The 18,097-nt window shown below is 43.1% G+C and overlaps 1 protein-coding gene across 6 annotated transcripts in view; it reads right to left on the minus strand.

The window, feature by feature from the left end:
* Positions 1-18,097, minus strand: part of mical2b (microtubule associated monooxygenase, calponin and LIM domain containing 2b) — a 48,659-nt gene that overhangs the window by 2,252 nt on the left and 28,310 nt on the right. For 3 of the 6 annotated variants that reach the window (XM_069715169.1, XM_069715171.1, XM_069715170.1), the window contains exons 14-34: positions 16,903-16,976; positions 16,165-16,233; positions 15,886-16,014; positions 15,253-15,417; positions 14,818-15,081; positions 14,571-14,702; positions 13,493-13,948; positions 12,581-12,682; positions 12,346-12,438; positions 10,810-10,996; positions 10,482-10,555; positions 9,673-9,754; positions 5,185-5,352; positions 4,788-4,838; positions 3,599-3,720; positions 3,279-3,485; positions 2,971-3,146; positions 2,465-2,841; positions 1,863-1,936; positions 1,677-1,766; positions 533-626 (exon numbers count right to left, since the gene is read on the minus strand). In XM_069715169.1, coding sequence (XP_069571270.1) covers positions 533-626; positions 1,677-1,766; positions 1,863-1,936; positions 2,465-2,841; positions 2,971-3,146; positions 3,279-3,485; positions 3,599-3,720; positions 4,788-4,838; positions 5,185-5,352; positions 9,673-9,754; positions 10,482-10,555; positions 10,810-10,996; positions 12,346-12,438; positions 12,581-12,682; positions 13,493-13,948; positions 14,571-14,702; positions 14,818-15,081; positions 15,253-15,417; positions 15,886-16,014; positions 16,165-16,233; positions 16,903-16,976 — 3,186 coding nt within the window. The other 3 variants (XM_069715172.1, XM_069715173.1, XM_069715176.1) reach the window with 3 other exon arrangements.

The raw sequence follows: 18,097 nt of genomic DNA on the forward strand, positions 1-18,097 counted from the left end.
TTGCATCACTTTTTTGATCGCAGGATCGCGATTTTCTGGAGGGACTGAGGAGATATTTTAATATATCTATAATGCAAATTTTTTTTAAAAAATAACAGCAGAATCAAACATCAACCACACACACTGCGTGGTTTCCTTCAATTTGACAAGACCTCACTATTTCCCCGAGAACACAAACAAAGCCCTGTACTGTTAAAAAAAAAAAAAAAAAAAAAAAAAGATGAAGCAACAATGAAGTCCCAGTGTCTATTGTGAGAACAGCCATTAACTGTATGTAGAGGCTTTTAACTGGAGCGGGATTACAAGGCGATGCTTTTTGTCTAACTGGTCAGAGAAGTACGGCCGGCGCATTTAAACGGACTGCGAAGAAGAAGAAGAAGAAGAAGAAGAAGAAGAAGAAAAAAACAAATTAGGCTTTCAACTAAGGAATTCCATCGAGCTGCATTGTACCCTCGAATCGAGGTGTTCAGACTCGTGTTATTAAAAATAGCTTCAACCTTGGCGAGGCGTCGGTCTGAGTATGCGTTCGTACCCGTTTCTCCTCTTATGATCTTTTCTATCGCCACTCCTCTCTCCTCCAGATCCCTCTGCTTCTCTCCAACTTCCTCCAGTTGTCTCTGGATCATCTACACAATGCAAAAAACAACAACAACAAAAAGTCATTATACGTCCCCCGTGTAATAAAACACGATTAAAAGATGAAATTGTTCACTTGCAGCGCCAAATAAAAAGAGTCCTTCCTCTAATGGAGTGTCCTTGTTATTCTGGGTAATTAAGAGATCAGATTCAGAGTAACCAGGACGTCAGTTCCAGGAAGAGATGTTCCTTTTTATAAATCTTTTTTTTTTTCTATGTTGTAGACACTGCAAACAATATTGAATTTACCATCCGTGTGACGGGGCGGCAAGTTCGAACTACGCGTGAGTAAGTATTCCAAGTTACATCGCTTGATCACCCTCGTTTTTGTGACGCGGTGGAACCTGTAAAACTTGAAAGGAAGTCGCGGGAGGTCGAACGCGGCGAGTCGGAGCGACGATCGCGTCGTCTCGAGCGAGAAACTTCGGGAGCACGTTATCGTGTCGGAGAACCATCGCGTTCACAGTTCAGGTCCTTTTAGTGCCGAATGTTTTCCTCCAGAACGTCCCGGTAGAACTCGGTGTTGACAGTCTGACCCCGTGGGGAGGAAACCCGAGGTGCACGACCCTCCTTCCGATGTCGAAGGTTAAAAAAAAAAACACCTTTGACCCGCGTGAAACGTTGAATTGTCAACAAAAATGTTGTCTAATGCGACACACACAGAAATTAAGAAAAAACATTAAAGTCCAAGCATTATGAAAATAAATACACCTCTCAACACGCCATAACAAATACATATTCAGCACTCTATTTATCCAGCGCAGACTTTCAGTCTGTGGCAGCAGCAAACCTTTGTACTTTAAAAGCATCACGTAAATGTTAAAAATGTAAAAGAGTATCATGATCGCTGGTAGCAGAAAGCACTTCAGTCACACTCATGTGAGGTTTTTACACATTAGTAAGGTCAGACTAACAGCCACGGTCGTCCCGAGGCCACGGACGCCTCTGTGAAAAGAATATTTTGGTTAAAAACTGAATGTAAAAAAAATAAAATAATCAGTAATAAATAGATTAAAAAAAAAGAGAGTGAGAATGGTTACCTGAGCTCTGTGAAGCCTCTTCAGCTGTTCTCGTTTGGCCTGCTGGGCCACCGTCCTCTCCTGCCTCTTCGTCAGTTTGCCAGAATAAAGCTGGGGACGGGAAGTGCAACGCAACGTTTCAGAAAAACCCAAACTTCACTGCATCAATGCCGAATTTCAACGCGGGACAGCGTGGTGTGTACGAACCACTCGACTGGACGTCAGGTTTTCGTTTTCGTCGTCGCTCGAGGAGGGATCATCCAGATGTTGCTGACTGGAGGCTGGATGTAGAAAAAAAAAGCCCAGAAAACTTGAAACATTTCAAGATAAAGCAACTCAACAGCTATTTTTGATGAATGAAACAGATTGTTTCTCTTTATTATTTCGAAAGTTTAAACCACTTAACAGTTTCTTTTTTTTTTTTGCTTATGATTTCAAAGTAAAAGTCAACTTCTTTATGTTTGACCTTTTTCACTTCTCACTGGAACCCACAACACTGATGGCACTGAGGGGGTCGCAAAATCTATCTCATAGTAAAGAAGTAATTCTTCTGCTTTTTCAATTTCTTTTACTTTTATTGTGAAATACTGGATCATTTCGAAGGAGTTTTTTTACTTTTATTGTGAAATACTGGATCATTTTATGGAATGTCTTTACTTTTCTAGACAATAAAAATAGACAAGTACAACTGGTATGAGGTGATGAGGAGAAATTAAATTTAAGATCGCACATAATAAGCGTCCAAAAAAAACCTCATGAATGTTTTCACCTGTAAAGGATCACAAACCAGAAGAGTTCACGACACCGACCTTTGTTCCTGAGATTGGACAGGATGGTCCGGATCTCCTTCTGCGTCTCTTCGTCCTTCCCCTCGCTCATCGACACCTTCCTCAGCCTCAGGGACGAGAACAAGTCGACCCGTCGGCGGGACAGCGGGCCCATGTCGGCTGAGCAGACCCCCTCGGACTCTCTGCGGCCCCTGAGGGTCACCTGCTGCAGCAGAGAGGGCAGGTCCTTCCCCGACCCCCACGGATCGGCGCCGACAGACGGCCAGTGGGCTTCGAGCAGGCTGTCCTTCCTCCCCTGCTCGGAGGACCCGGGTGGGTCGCCGCCGCCGAACGACTTGGAGCCGAACACTCCCTCGGACACGGGCCGCGGTTTGTTCCGGTCGTCGCGTTTGGGTCTCCTGGAAAAGCGAAACACAAATAACGTGAATCTAATTTCGAAAGCAGGCAGATTAGACAGATGGTATTTAACAATTTTTTTTTTTTTTTTTTGATCTGGCCTCCAACGAACAAAGTATTTTTATACACACATTGCGACCGCAGCGTTGGCGCCGGCGGAGTGAATCGTCCCGCCAAACTTCCTCCTGAAGGCGTTGGCTATGACCTGGAAGGCCGAGGGGGACGAAGCGGAGGCCTGGCTCTGGGACGCCTCTCCGTTCTGGCCCGAGCTCGTCGGAGGCTTATCTGTTTCTGCCTCTGCTTGGACCTGATAAAAAAAACATCAGAGGACGGGACGAAAAGAAAAATGCAGATTAATCCGTGTTATCGCTCTCGCATCGCCGTCTCGAGTCGAGTTTAGAAAAAGGAGGAGAGTGAGAATAAAAAAAACAAAAACAACCTGGTCTTTTTGTTGATGTGTGTGTTTGGTGGCGGTGCTGCTGGGAGTTTCCTCCGGTTTGACCAAGTCCCAGTTCAGGAGCTTCTCCTTCTCAGAAAGCGACAACGTCAAGCGTTTCTTTGGGGAGTTTCTGGCCGCCGAGCGCCCGTCGCTCTTTCCGCTTCCCTCCGAAGGATCCGCTGAAGCCTTGGAGGAGCCGTCGGATCTCTTGAGAGGACGGGAATAGAATAAAAAAAAAAAAAAAAGGATAATCATGAAAATGATGTAATACCTTGGTTTTAGTTATGGCCGTGGTTTTAAAGTAGTAAATCTGGACGTACGGTTTGTTTTTCCGACGAGGCAATCTCCTCGAAGTCAGAGTCACATTCGGGGACGGTCTCTGGTCCGTCTTCGTCCAGCGGCAAGCTTCTCTGGAAGTGCTTGATGAACATCAGAGGGAAGGCTGCACACACACACACACACACACACACACACACACACACACACACACACGCACACGCGCGTTATATCAAAATAATGCAATTACTGTGAACATCATTTTTGACTGTTAAGTTACAAAAACTCAGGTTAACAATCAATTCTATCAACCAAACTGATTCTGATTCTGCTTTTAAGGCCTTCGATGGAATTTATAAATATGAAATACAAATGGAGGCTTTAAAACGATTAAATTTTGTATTGTCCCATAAAAGGATTTTTATGTAATTATAAACGGGACCCACGATAAGATATTTAAAGGCATCCAGAGGGCTGGTACGATACACAACACCATAAACAAAAAAAACAAAAAAATGTCAGACATGACTGCAGTCTGTGTTGAATCTGTCCATCACAGAAATCGAATAACTCTGTCGACCCAAGAAAGCTGAGCAACACCGACCTCTAGTGGTGAATATCGAGCACGACGACACAGGCACACTGTAACTGTACTGTTTATCTCCCCCTCAACGTCTATCTGATGATAACAACATATGCTTTTTCGTTTTGGGTATGATTATATGGATGCTGTAGAGTATTGGTGTGGGGGTGGGTGGGGTGGGGGTCGAGGGAATTAAAGTCAGGCACTTTAGATGTTTAGATTCTTAATCCAATACACCCAAATATACAGCCAGAGTCACGATAAGAAAAAATAAGAAAAAAGACAAGCAACAAAGTTCAGCATGCAAACGAATCCTTAAAATCAGACCGAATAAACTCTTTTGGTTCATTCAAAGAGACAAATTACAGCCATCGATCGTTAGTGAAGACGGAGCAGACAGACAGAAGCACGGAAAATCTATTCGAAGATGGGAGAAGCTGTGACGGAGGATTAAGGCCACGGCGAGGAGAACAAAACCAAGACAAGGAGGATTGTTTTTTCCTACTTTGCATTTCAAGAAAAAAAAAGTCTTAAAAGCTTGTCCTTTTTTTTCTTTTGCTTGACGCGGGCCCTGTTACTGCGTCGTAAACAAAGAAAGCAGAGACGGACAAACGTTTGTTTTTTTGTTTTTGTAAATTGGCGCGACTCACTCGCCCGGATCTTCCGTTTCCAACGTTTATTGTGTTTGGTGTTACAGTCATCTGAAGGAGAGAGGAGACAGACAAGCAAAGCAATGAATCATCATTGTATTTGGGGGTAAGGGGAAAGGAGGGGGGGGGGGGCAAAATGACCTGTAAAAAAAATCAAATCAAATCAAATAAATCAGATTTTTCTAGCAGTTGATCAACAGCAAGTTTCAAGTAGATCAACAGTGAGAAAGAATCAAGAGTTAGGTTCATTTCTGCGGGAAAAGACTCATCAAATGAGGGGGGGGAATCCAACACAAACAAACCAAGGGGAGTCACTCTTTCACACACACACACACACACACACACACACACACACACACACACACACACACACACACACACACACACACACACTGACCTTTGGCAGCGTCCTGGCTTTGACCCCTGACCCCGGCGGCGTCTTGCGTCGCGGGTTCGGCGGCACAGGAAGCGTCCAGAGGTTCCACGCACATCTCCACATCCTCAGGAAGTCCAGCGCGACCGCCGTCGAGCTGCTCCGAGCGCGAGCCGGGCGGCGCCGCCGCGCCTGCAAATACAGACAGCCGCGTTTAACCAATGCTAATCAATGCTAACTAATAACTACCATGATAACTCGCATGCTTCATGCACACCATCTCAATTTAAAGCTACGCGACAGGTTGAAAGTTACTTTTTCTGTTATCGAACTAACACACACACAAAAAAAAAGTCAGAACAGTAAAAACAAAAAAAAACAAAAAAATTACGCAGCACAAAACGTCCTAAACAAAGATTTTTCTAGCGAAAATAGGGAAACAAAAGTTTGGGTTTCTGAGGGACACATGCCGTTTAAACAACTGTATGACGTTTTAAAACTGCGTCATCTAACTTCACATGCTGCCGATCTGCAATTCACATGTACAAAGCAACAGACAGAATACATACAACGTTCACGAGTACTCACAGAGCAATGAAGTCAACAAATGTACAGATTTTCTTGCCAAAAGGTGATTTCCACTCGGTCACAGCAAAAAGAAATGAAAAAAATATCTTGGTACAATGTCTACGGGCTGTTGGATAAGCAAACATTTGTATTTTTTAAAATTTTTATTATCGTTATAAATGTGACACTTTCGTTTGTACCACCGATGTTCTCACTGTGGCTTGGCTCAGTGTAGTTTTTAAGAAAATAAAAAAATAAATAAAATTTCCACCAATCAAAATTCACCAAATGACAGACGGATACCAAACTAAGAAGAAAAAGGACAGTAAAGACCCGCTAGGAGAGCCCACGAAGAAGCCGACAGGAGGAACCGGCACGAGATTTAGATTTTGTCCCTCGTTGCTGAACAGTCTTTTAACTAGTTAAGCTTTTGCTTAATACAAAAAAAACAAAAACAAAAAAAGTACGTTTCTATTTATGTTTTCGCTTGCAATTCTCTGCAAACCTAAAAGCTTCTCGTCAGGCGTTACAAAGCGCGTGTTAATGGAGTTAACAGAAACCGTGATTGGTGTGGGTGATGTTAGATCGACTCAGCAGAGGTGGAAGGAAAGATTCTGTTTTTGATGAAGGTTGTTAATTTTGTTGTTAAAAGATCTGGAGATGTTTTTTTTGTTTTTTTTAAGTTTCACCTCTGGATTACGGGACTGTTCGATCACGTCTTAAAATGCTTCAATTTCTTCGAATTATTCGACCGATTGGCAACAAATGACGCAAAAATTATTTATGTAATCAAAATTGATTTATTTTTGGAATATATTTACAGCTTATAAATATCATAAATTAAGCAATTTTTACAGTAATGATCAACGTGGAAAACAAGCAAGAAGGCCGGCGAAGGCTGCGTCCAGACTAAACACAGCGAGATAAAACATAGAAGAAGAGTAACAGCCGACAAAATGTATCTGGCAGTGTGCAAAAAAACAACAACAACAACAACAACAACAACAACAAAAGTGGGGTTGCTGATCTCATGAGCAAAGACTAAGAGGTACACGAGAGAGATCTGGAGAGGAGCTCTGAGGGGGGGAGGCCTCCTTCTGAAACAGAGGGAACCACAGACAAGAGACCACAGACATGTTAAAGTCCAACGGGCCTGAGAGGAGATTCGTAGGCCGAGAGGAGGAATAAATCCAGGTGGCATTCAGGTGGATGTTTGGTGTTAAGGAGGTTAACGGGACGAGCACAGCACAACGTGAGCGTCGGCGAGGACGGTAGCCCCGGACGATGCGACGGCGGGCGAAATGGAGGGAATGTGTTCGCAAACAAACCGACAAAAAAAAAAAAAAAAAAAAAAAGGTGCTTCGCGTGCAATCGATTTACAACTGAAAGCTTCGGACAACCTCCGTTTCAGCACGAGGTTGGCTTTACAAAACATCTTCCATCGGGGTTTTTTTTTTTGTCAACAAATCTCATGAAAAGACCAAAAAAAAACGGGTTTTTTTTTTCCCCCACTGCTGTCCAACACGGCTATAATATCTAGACTTTTACAACCCGGACCAGGAAGGGCTCTTGGCCAAAATTATATTTAGACAAAAAGAAAAGCAAAGAGTCCATAGTTGCGCTATAAGCTCCGCGAGACTTTTTTACTTAAGTCTGCAGGCTAATAATTATTATTAGCTATATCTATTAACCTGAGAAACACCAGTATTGGTGGCATCAAGTTGTTGGCATGATGTTAATTATCTATAGCAATTTAACCCAGGTATAGTTTTGCGTTTTTAAATTTGGTACTCTACCTAAAATATCATGATGCTACACAACACCTTCACCTCTCGACGCATGCTGGTTTGTGATGAGTTAATCTGGGTTAGACGGGAGGGGGCGGGGCCACAGAGGCAGCCAATGCAAAAGCAACGCGACAAGAATTTATGACCGAAGATGGGCCAATCGTCACCTTCCCCGCTGACGGGAATCAGCCAATCAGAGGGTGCAGCATTGGAAACTTGAAACAGACTGAATAAAATGAAGCGAACGACAGAGGAAAATTAATTTGATGGAAAAAAAGAAATGGATAAAGATTTGGTGGAAAAATGGAAAAGGAAGATGGAAAGAAAATATACAAAGTGCAGAGAATTACAATAATTATTCCTGCAGGCATTCGAGTTATCACAAAAAGATACGACTATAAAATGAAACCAAACAATCTGAGCTGAATTCACCTTAGGCATCATTACAATATTACAATACAACTCAAAATCATCACGTTTTACAAAATAAAAGCACTGCAATGTTTTGTATTAATAACAAAAACAAAAACAACGTGAATGATATTTTCACTGCGTCAAAAAGAAAAGTCTTTTTGGATTCTACGTTTTTAAGCGAATGTGGGAGAACAGAAGAAAAAGACTGAAATGATTAAAGATAAGGCTCGTTGTTTTGGATTGTACCGATTTGCATAATTCTTTTCCCTGTGATTTTGCTAAAATTACAAGTTGACTATAAACCTATGGCATGAAAAGTTTTTTTGAGTTTTCTGTTGCAAAATTACACAGATTTCTACAGAAAAACATAATGAAAAACTTAAATGCTGATTTTGGTTTCGAGTCCCAAAGAGAGAAACAAAAATACTATAAATGGTTAACCACGAATTGTTTCAATTCAGTTTTTCTTTCTTCGCCCATATTTCCACCTCCAATTTTTAAATATTGTCATTAAATTGACAGATTTTTTTTCATTACAAAACAAAAATCATAAATAATGAGCCCTGGATTCATAAATTCACATTAGTTAACTTATCTTTAACAAAATACTTTAATTTAAATACTTCTAAATACTAAAAATGAATTTGAATGACAAAAGAATTTCCTGAAATTTTATTTGAACAACAAAAAAAAAAGAAATACTGTTTTGGCATTTCCATTGCACATCTCTGGTGCAGAGTTAAGGTGCGGCAGGCAATATGCAGAATCACTGTAACAGAAAAACACCCTTTAAGATTAAAACTGACATCATTTTAGTTCACTGAAAAGAAAATGGCACAATCCGGGTGGCCTGCGGGGTTAGAGTCAGAGGGCGTGTTCCAGGTAACTCCACCGTTGTCACACGTCTTTAGCGTGTTAACAAAATCAAATTCTTACAGGCACCTCTGTCGGGTGGCTTTGGTATTTTCGTGACAGTCGGATCACTTTACTTAACGCTGTGTGCTAAAAAAAAAAAAAAAAAGAAAAGGGGAACTAACATGTCATCTGGAGAACGCGGCTTTAAATGATGCCGCCGGTCTCGTGCACAGCAGCCTGGAACAAACCCGTGTGAGTCGGGGATGCATTCGGCAGGACAGTCCGACATGAACCAGGAGGGGATCTGAGCTACCGACAGAGCCGAGTAAAGGGTTAAATAAACAATACGGTCCCAGTGCCGATGTGATAGCATACTTAAGATGGATTTTATTTCATTCGCACTAGGCACTAAATACAAGCAGTAGAAGCTACCCAGCAACTATTAAGTTGTTTTTAGATAATGCTGATGGCTTCAAAAAAACAAAACAACATAAAACCCAAAATGGCCATTGCCACTTGGAATGTAACAAGTACAGGTATTATGTGGTGTCAAAAGTACAAAAGAAGAATTTTTTTTTTAAATCCATCCCGGGGGGGGGGAGGAGGTTCTATCCGGCCCACACCCGGTGGCCGACGAGCTGCCGCTGGGCCAGCTGGTGCTCCTGGTACATCTGTCCCAACACCTCATGCATCATGCAGAGCAGAGGACAGCCCAGGCTCAGCAGCTCGTACAGGAACGCGTAGTCCTGCGAGTAGCTCCTGACGTGGGACCCCGCGGCCGCCAAAGACCCACAAACACCTCCCAACAGCCGCCGAGGCAACACGCGCACAGCCCGGCTGGCGCGCCTCGGCCAGCTCAGGCCTCGCCTAAGCAATGAAACCAGGGTACCTGGGGGCTGGATCTGGACGCCGCCCGCGGCCGAGTAACTCCCGCCGTCCAGCGACGAGGCCGTGACGCGGCTCTGCTCTTCCTATGAGAAAAAAAAAAAGATATGATGAAATAAAACGTCACCTCAAATGAACAACAAATGATACATGAATTTGGACTAAAAGATAAATGAAGACAAGTAAGTGCAGTTGTAGCAAACTACTGCAATCCTGCGTTGTTATTTGTACAATAATTTTTTTGGGTCCAAGTACTTTCACAGTTTTGGGGCAACAAATGAAGAAAAAAAAAATACATAAAATTACTGCCTGTGATTATAATACCTGCGATCTATATTCTGATTTTACAAACAAAACAAAAGTCTCCCAATTTTGGATCAATAGAAAATGTGGACATCTTTTACATCTAATATCTCGTATCCAAACAATGCCTGAGACATCATATTTGGCACAGTTTTTCTGTAATTGTGCCCTTCACATATTGAGCTACTAAAAGCAGCAACAGCAAACGGTGAGAAAAACAACATTTTGAGAATAAAATCTTTAAAAAAAACATTTTTGAAAAACACATTTATACTTCTGATCTTCCATATTTTATTGGATTGTCACCATAATTGGAAAAATACGTCTTTAAAGAAGAACACACGTTTTGGATTTCTCAAATAGATTTCTTAGTAAAACTTCGGAGGCGTGGCCTACAAATTTGGTTAAAAAAAATTTAAATACAAAATTCTACAGTGAAATAAAAAATTTTGGCAACAGATTCGCAACTGAGAGGCATAAAAAACGGCTAAGAGGAAGAGTGCTCCTTACCATTCTCCTTCGGTACCTGCTCTGCTGAGTGCTGGTCTGACGCTGGGCGTAATGCATCTTGCAGTAGAATTTTGCTGCAAAGGAAGAAAAATAAAAAGGACACTTGGCTTATTTCAACGCAAACAAAAATTTTGCCTTAAAATGACTTAAAGTTTAAAGTTGGAGTCAAACCTCTAAAACCCAATTTTTATTTTTAATTATTTATTTATTTATTGTGATAATACATTTGTGTAACTAAAGCTAAAAAGGATTGTCACGCGTATTTGGACAAACTATACGTTCAAAAACAAAACAAAAACTCCTCTTAGCTGCAGTGAATGCGACGTACCCTCCTGGGAGTCGAACGCGTGCCCCCCCAGGCGCAGCGTGCAGTTGCAGACGTCGCAGCGGAAACACTCGCGGTGGAAGAAGTAGCCCTCGGCGCTGAGCCTCTCCATCACGTACACCCGCTTGGTGCAGAAGTGGCAGGTGTCGCTGCCGCCGAGCCCGAGAGGCAAGTCCCTACGCTGCACGCACTGAAAGGAAGAAGACCAGGAGAGGGTTGGAAAAGATCTTACACGAGTTTCAGACTCTTTTTTTTTGTTTTTTTTTTGGGCGGTTTTGCTTCCAAGAGATGCCGGAGAATAAAAAAAAAAGAAAAAAAAAGAAGAAGAAACAAACAACCTCCAAAACGAGATCGATGATGGGGACGGGAAGTGGAACTCAGATGGGCTGAGAGGAATATAGCTTTTCTCCCATACAGAAATCTTTATGCGTGTACACAGAACAATACAATGTTATCTGTCAACGCACAGTTAGGCTACTCGGCAGTGTCCGTAGACTGGATATAAGACGCAGCTTCCGGGTCAGAAAAACGAGGCCGATGTGAAAGTGCCTTAAGCTGCAATACCACCGAGTGCCACTAGAGGTTGGCTCTGAAAAGCCTTCATACACTCCCATTCAACTAGTGTTTTTTTTTTCCCCCTCCACTCAAATAATTTTTACACCTGAACATTTCTGCCTATTTTCTTTACTTTTTCTTGTTGTCAGAAATTTTTTTTTTTACCCACATGATTCTGTCAAGTGCATTTTAAGTGAGCTTAAAGTCGGAGAGATTTACCAGGAAACCGATCTGGTGGCTATAAAGCAGCCGTTTACTGAATGAAAACACAGGCTGTCAAACATGGAGCTTTTACTTAAATGAACTCCCCTTTCTCCATATTTCTTACCGCTTCTCGGGATTCATTTCCATCATCAGGTCTCACGTCAGTAGAACCCAAAACGAGGCTCAATCGATTGTCTTCAAGTCAAGTGAGCACAAACATGACTTGAATTGGTCTCGAGTTCAAGTCACGCCGCTTGAATCCCACAACCAACCGTCAAGTCGAGTTCGGTGAGTATCGAGTTAATCATCACCGTCTATTTACACTGCAACTAACAAACTGCTTAACTGCAGGAGGCAAATTGAGGCGAGTGAGCAAGTTAGCATTAATTGCATGCACATGTATAGAAACTTCTAATATGCAAATAACAGCCAGTAATCTGAAGCTTTAGCTCGTTTTCTCGTGGCGTTAAAAACATCTCATACTGCTGCAAACACATTAGCTGCTCTGGCTTAGTGCCTCGTGGCACTACCCGTTTACCGCTTGAGCCTTGGGAGCCCTTCCTGGCCAGGGAACTAGACCCTGAAAGAGGTAAATAAGAAATGCACTTGAAATCATAAAATAGTAGTCAGAAGACACCTGCTTTCTGATGATAGTTTGACACGGAAGCTGTTGTACACAACCTGGGTTAAACAACGCAAACAAACAACGTTAAAAAAAAAAAAAAGGACGATGAAGCCTGGGGCTGGATTAGTTTTCTGCTGCACCCACATGCATCTTACCGGCGTGGCACCGGGCCTGTGGTCTGTCTCATAGAGGATGGCCAGCATCTGAGCTTTAGCATCTATGGCCGACGATACCTTTCCGACTGTTCGCTAACGTTAACGCCGGGGTCAATCAAAGAGGAAGAAGAAACAGAAGAAGGAATTGGATACCACAGACAGGAAGAAAAAAGAAGCATGATTCACTTTAAAGTCATAGAACGGTGTTGTTTTGTTTGTTTTTAGACCGAGGTACCTCTTTATCGTAACTGGGAGCTCCGGTCGGACAACTCTCAGAGCGAACGACAGACTTTGGAGCGATTCTTCTGGGGTTCTCAACATCACAGCTACCGGTGCACTAAATGAACACCAGAGTGAGCATCACTGACACAATCGTTCACGAATTATCTATCCAATCTTAAAATATAAGAGTGCCAAGAATTGTGAGGAATTGTATGAATTTTTGTTTATTGCCGCCGTCTTCCAAGGCTGGAATACGTGAATACAATAAAACAACAACAGGTTGTTCCATGAGTTATTAAATATATTATAAATATATTGATTTGTCTAATTCAGGGGGTCTCCAACCATTTTTTTTAAAAATATCCCTACAAGAACTACTTTGACAAAAAATGAAAGTGTCCGAGAGCCACTCGTGTTCAGTGACAATTATTCACATAGTTGAGCTCCACCCGAACCGGCTGAATAAACGCCTTTTATGTGAACAATAACAAATTGATCATTTTCACACACGTACTCAACCGGTAGCTACTAGGTGGAAGACCGCCTGGTCTAATTCATCCCAATGGTACAGTGATTAGTTCCTTAGTATATCGAGGCTTTCATTAAGAAAACTTCTGTAAAACTTTGGTATAAACGGCTACTTTGCATAACGAATAGTTTTATGTGCGACATAACTGACTGCTTTAATAATGAAGGACTTTTTACTTGTAAAGGAGTATTTTTTTTTTCCTTGGGGAATTGGTACTTTTACTTAATTGAAAGAAATACAGCACTAATCCCACGACTGCCGAGTTTTCATTAAATTGCTCTACGAAACAGTTTTTTTTTTTTTTTTTTTACAAAGATCAACTTTATCTTCGTAAACTCATAGACCACAACATATTTTAAAAGCTAAAACCACGGCTGTCTGAGCGACCACCGTTACCTTCGTGGGATCATTTTTAGCTAATTTCCAACCATCCAATGTCCCCCGAGCGGTTTCACGGACCTTCGCCGGCTCATTTTCCAGATTATTCCGGGATCTCTCGTGTGTCCTCTCTAATTTTTTCCCGGGCGGCGAAGAAGCTACGAAGTCAGACGAGCTGCCGAGTTCACGTTGGAAGTCAGCGTCCGAGATCTTCTGGCGCTCGTCGAAGCCGGGCAAACCGAGGGGAGCGGGGGTTTCGATGTTGGATACGGAGGGATCCGTTTTGTGGGAGGGAGGTTGTGTCTTGTCCTTTTGTCCAGGCGAGGACATCGGGACAGAGGAGAAACCGGCCTGGGCGGTGGGGTCGGGGACAGGGTGGACTACAGGGTAGACGGCAGAGCTCTTAGATACAGACGCAGCAGGAGGAGGAGGAGATGGAGACGAGGAAGGTGGTGAGGAGGAAGCTAATTGCACCTACAGAAGAAGGAGCCAGACAGAAGTTAGAAACCGGGTAGAAAAACGGCAGAAAAAACAATAAAAAGGGAATTTCTTCTCCTCTTTGTTCATCCGTCAGCCTGCGTAATGAATTCAGGACCAATCACATGCTTGATTAAAAAAAAAAAAAAGTTTGCACAGGTCTCCAAGTGCTGTTGCATGGTAAATAGATTAGTCTCAAATGTTACGGTCCAGCCATGCAAATCTTTTTAAGAAATAAATGATTAACCCAAGATTTTCATCGTTACGGCCAAAACTTGTCGACGGTGACAAAATCCTCATTGTTGTAAAACGACACCGCACCCTCTTACCAGGAGGTTGAAATTATACCGGAGTATTTTTTTTGGACTGTCCTCAATTTCTCCGTTGAACATTTCTACTGTTACAAAACACGAGCTTACGTCTGTGCCTGAATACTGTATCGCCTTCTGTCAATCCAACCCATAAGGACGATACCAGTAAATAAACCTCTCAGATGATCCATTTATGGGTGTCGATGGTAAACGTCAACGCCCCACTTCCCCCGGTTTAGATTCGGTTCGAAGTGTCGAAGCAGTCGTTTACGAAACATGCCGAGTCTTTTCATGCCGGTTTACACGACCTGAGATACAGAAAGAGGGCGGAGAGGAGCGGGAGGTTTGATGGACCCGGGAAACATGGAGGAGAGGAAGACGGCCCTCTCCTTTACGCTCCTCCCGGCAAACTGTCGAGCAGACGGTGTCTGGTCTTTACTCTGGGAGGGGATTGGGGGGGGGGGGGATGAGGAGGGAGGGGGAGCAGGTGGCGGTCAAAGCAGGAAGAGAACGGATACAAAAAAATAATGGTAGAGAAGTGTCGTTGAAATTCACCTGCTGCACCGACTCGGAGGAGGAGCGATCGGCAGACGGAGGGGCAGCGGAGAAGCGACCGGCAGCGAGGCCGTGAGAGGTGCATTCTGGGTAGTAACGCTCGGTAACGTCGGGGCTCGGCGAGCGGGGGGGACTTAACGGGCTCAAAGGAGACGGAGAGCGACTGCAGGCGCCCCGAGACCGAGAGCGCGAGGGGGACGAGAGGACGCCGGCCTGCTGAGCCACGGCGTTGGGATTCTCCAACAATCGGAGGTAGATGGAAGGCTGGGGGGAGGAGGAGGAGGAGGAGGAGGAAGAGGAGGAGGAGGAGGAGGAGGAGGAGGAAACGGGAAAAGTCACACAGAGTCTTAAAAAAGCTTTAAAAGGAAAACGCGTGGCTTGAATAACAAAGCCGACGACCCGTGATCACAACAGAAAGAGCTGAAGTGAGCGTACCTGCCACTTGGGGGGAGGGGGAGGCCGAGGGGGAGGAGGGGGGGCGTTTTTAGGCTTGGCAAAACGGGGGTTTTCTCTCGCCGCCTCCTCCTCCTCCTCATCCGAGAGAGGAAGAGGAGAGGTGGACGAAGACGGAGGAGGAGAAAAGGATGGGTCCTCATCACACTGATGCAAGGAGGCGAAGATAGGATGAGGAAGCAAAGGAAGGGAAAGGGAAGAAAATGGGAAGGAGAGGAAGAGGAGAGGAAGAGGAGAGGAAGAGTTATGTTTTCATGAAGAAAAAGTAAAGGAAAAGGCATCAGAAAAAATACTATTTAACCAGCTTCCAGTCAGCTCCACCGACAGTGGACCCATCGACTTCACACACATTTGAATTGTCCTTATTATCTTATTTATTTACTTGTTTATTAGAAGCAAACTTTGTATAAAAAGAGACCCAGCGGAAAGACAGCAGCACAGAAAAAACACAACCGAGATGGAACGATGCTTGAAAACCAGGCGACAACGCTGAAGGCTCAAAAGAAACGAAACATTCACAAAGAAGAAGTTAACCCAGCCGAAACAAAGAAATAACAAAGTCCCACACAGAAGTCACGGCCCTTTAATGACTATTTAAAGCGGTCCGTTTCTCACCTTGCTGTGCATCGACCCCGCAGAGGAGTTCTCCTCAAACTTGGCCAGCAGCTGAGTTGCCATGGAGCGGACTTTGTTCTCCCGCAGCTCTCCGTCCTCGCCAGCAGGGGGCGCGCTGTGGCAGGACAACTGGAGCCATCACGGAGACCCAGACAGGATTATGAAAGAGGAGAGAGAGGGAGGGGTTTTAAAACCATACACTGTAGTCTTCACATTGTTTAAAAAAAAAAAAAGATAATAATCAGGACGGATGCTGAACACTTGCGGTCCTGAACGTACCTCCGTGAGGCAGTGGTTGCCCCTCCGCCGCCTCTTGTGAACGGAGTCGTCCTCCGGTTTCTTGTCTTCCTGCGACAGCGGACGCCACAATTTAAAACTCTGCTCACAGAGTGATTAAAGCTTTACACGTTTCTGTCCACAAAGAGACGCTCGATTTGATTGGTTAAAAAAAAAAATGAATCATCAACATGGGCTTAAAACTCTCTTGTGGAAATTCATCTCGGGTTCAAAGTTAGAAAGTTAGAAATATTACACATTTTCAAAGTGCAGAAGTTCATATAATCAATGTAAAAACGGGTAAAAAAAAAAGATGCTTTAATTTTTTTTAGATAAGAGTTCAACTTTAAAAGTGAAGTGGAAACTATTATAAACGATAGAAAAGAAAAAAAAACAAAAATTGAGAATATTTTACAGGCTGATGTATTTTTGGTACCAATAATGACCATGATACTGACGCTATAAGCTTATAATCAACGTGCAGACTGAAAGCTTGGATTCTTTATGAGATAACATGCTGATTACAAACATTGCTTTGACCTTTATGCTGGCTTTAAGCTTATCTAATCCAGATTTGAATGTGTGAAAGGTGTCCCGGTGATGAATAGAGGCTTTGTTCAGCGGAGATAAATAGCCGATCGGTCAAGAGGGAACAGATTGACTTTAAAATACTTAAAAATAAACGAATGATGCAAAGAAAAGGAAGAAGCAGAGGAAAGCGAAACAAAAATCGGACTTTACCCTGGGTATCCTCTTTCTGGGCTGGTTGGTTTTTGATTGACAGTCTCCATTATTTTCATCCGCTATTCTTGAAACTGGAATATAAACAGGGTTTCCATTCAGGTTATATGGACTTTTTCAGAAAACTGTTAAAACAAACTTGCAGAGTAATTCAGAGTAACTTTTGGGGTTTCCCCAAATGTTTTAACTGTTCAAAATGATAACAGCAATTCAAAAATTTGCTGGAAAACAGTTAAATTTTTTAAACCTTTTTTTGGTTCACACCGACTATTAATAAATGCGTCTTTGGCCGGCGTCATCTTTTAAGTTCTGAGCCGTTCGGAGCCGGTAGTGACGCCGTTTGGCTTAAGCTTATTTTCGAATTAATGACGGGATTATTTTCAGATCGACCGCCAGAAATCGAATAAGAAGGAGCGACTTTAGCTAACAACGCCGAGATAACTGGTGGAGAATTTTTATTGACTGAAAATTTGACAAGACTAGTTGAATGGGAGTCTATAGAGTCGGAGGCCTTTTGGAGCCGACCTCCAGTGGCACTCGGTGGTATTGCATCTTAAGGAGCTTCCACATCGGCCTCATTTTTCAGACACTACGAACACTTTCGTAGACGGTCTATTTTTCCACCCTCGCGCGCGTGTATGGGTCTAAAAGACGCAGAAAAATACATCTGATGCGTCTCTGAATGAGAGGCTCGGTTCTTGTTATATTTTTCCAAGTATATCTAAATAGTCGTTCGGACAGACTGGATAGTGAAGCGAGTCAGTCCTTCTTTAAGCGGTATCACAAGACGTGTACGTGTTGCACCTTTAAATGAGACACACGCCTGTTTGAACTGGGACTGTTCATTGAAACTGGGACTGGATATTGAAAAATATAATAACGACATTTAAAAATAAAAAATTCAACTTCAAAGCAACAGATTCGTTTCAACACAATCGGGCCAGTCTAACTTAAATTTCATCCCTCACCACGACTTTCACTTTTGGATTCGAAAATATCACAACAACCTTTGAAATTGCGCACAAAAAACAGGAATGTACTTTTGCTAAATATCCACACACACACACACACACACACACACACACACACACACACACACACACACACACACACACACACACACACACACACACACACACACACACACACACACAGAGAACATAGTGCGCATACCAGCCCGGCCTTCTTGGCAGGG

This window comes from Brachyistius frenatus, unplaced genomic scaffold, assembly GCF_029030835.1.
Source record: "Brachyistius frenatus isolate BFR_SWC_R1_liver_20210118 unplaced genomic scaffold, ASM2903083v1 Contig_139, whole genome shotgun sequence".
NCBI lineage: Eukaryota > Metazoa > Chordata > Actinopteri > Embiotocidae > Brachyistius > Brachyistius frenatus.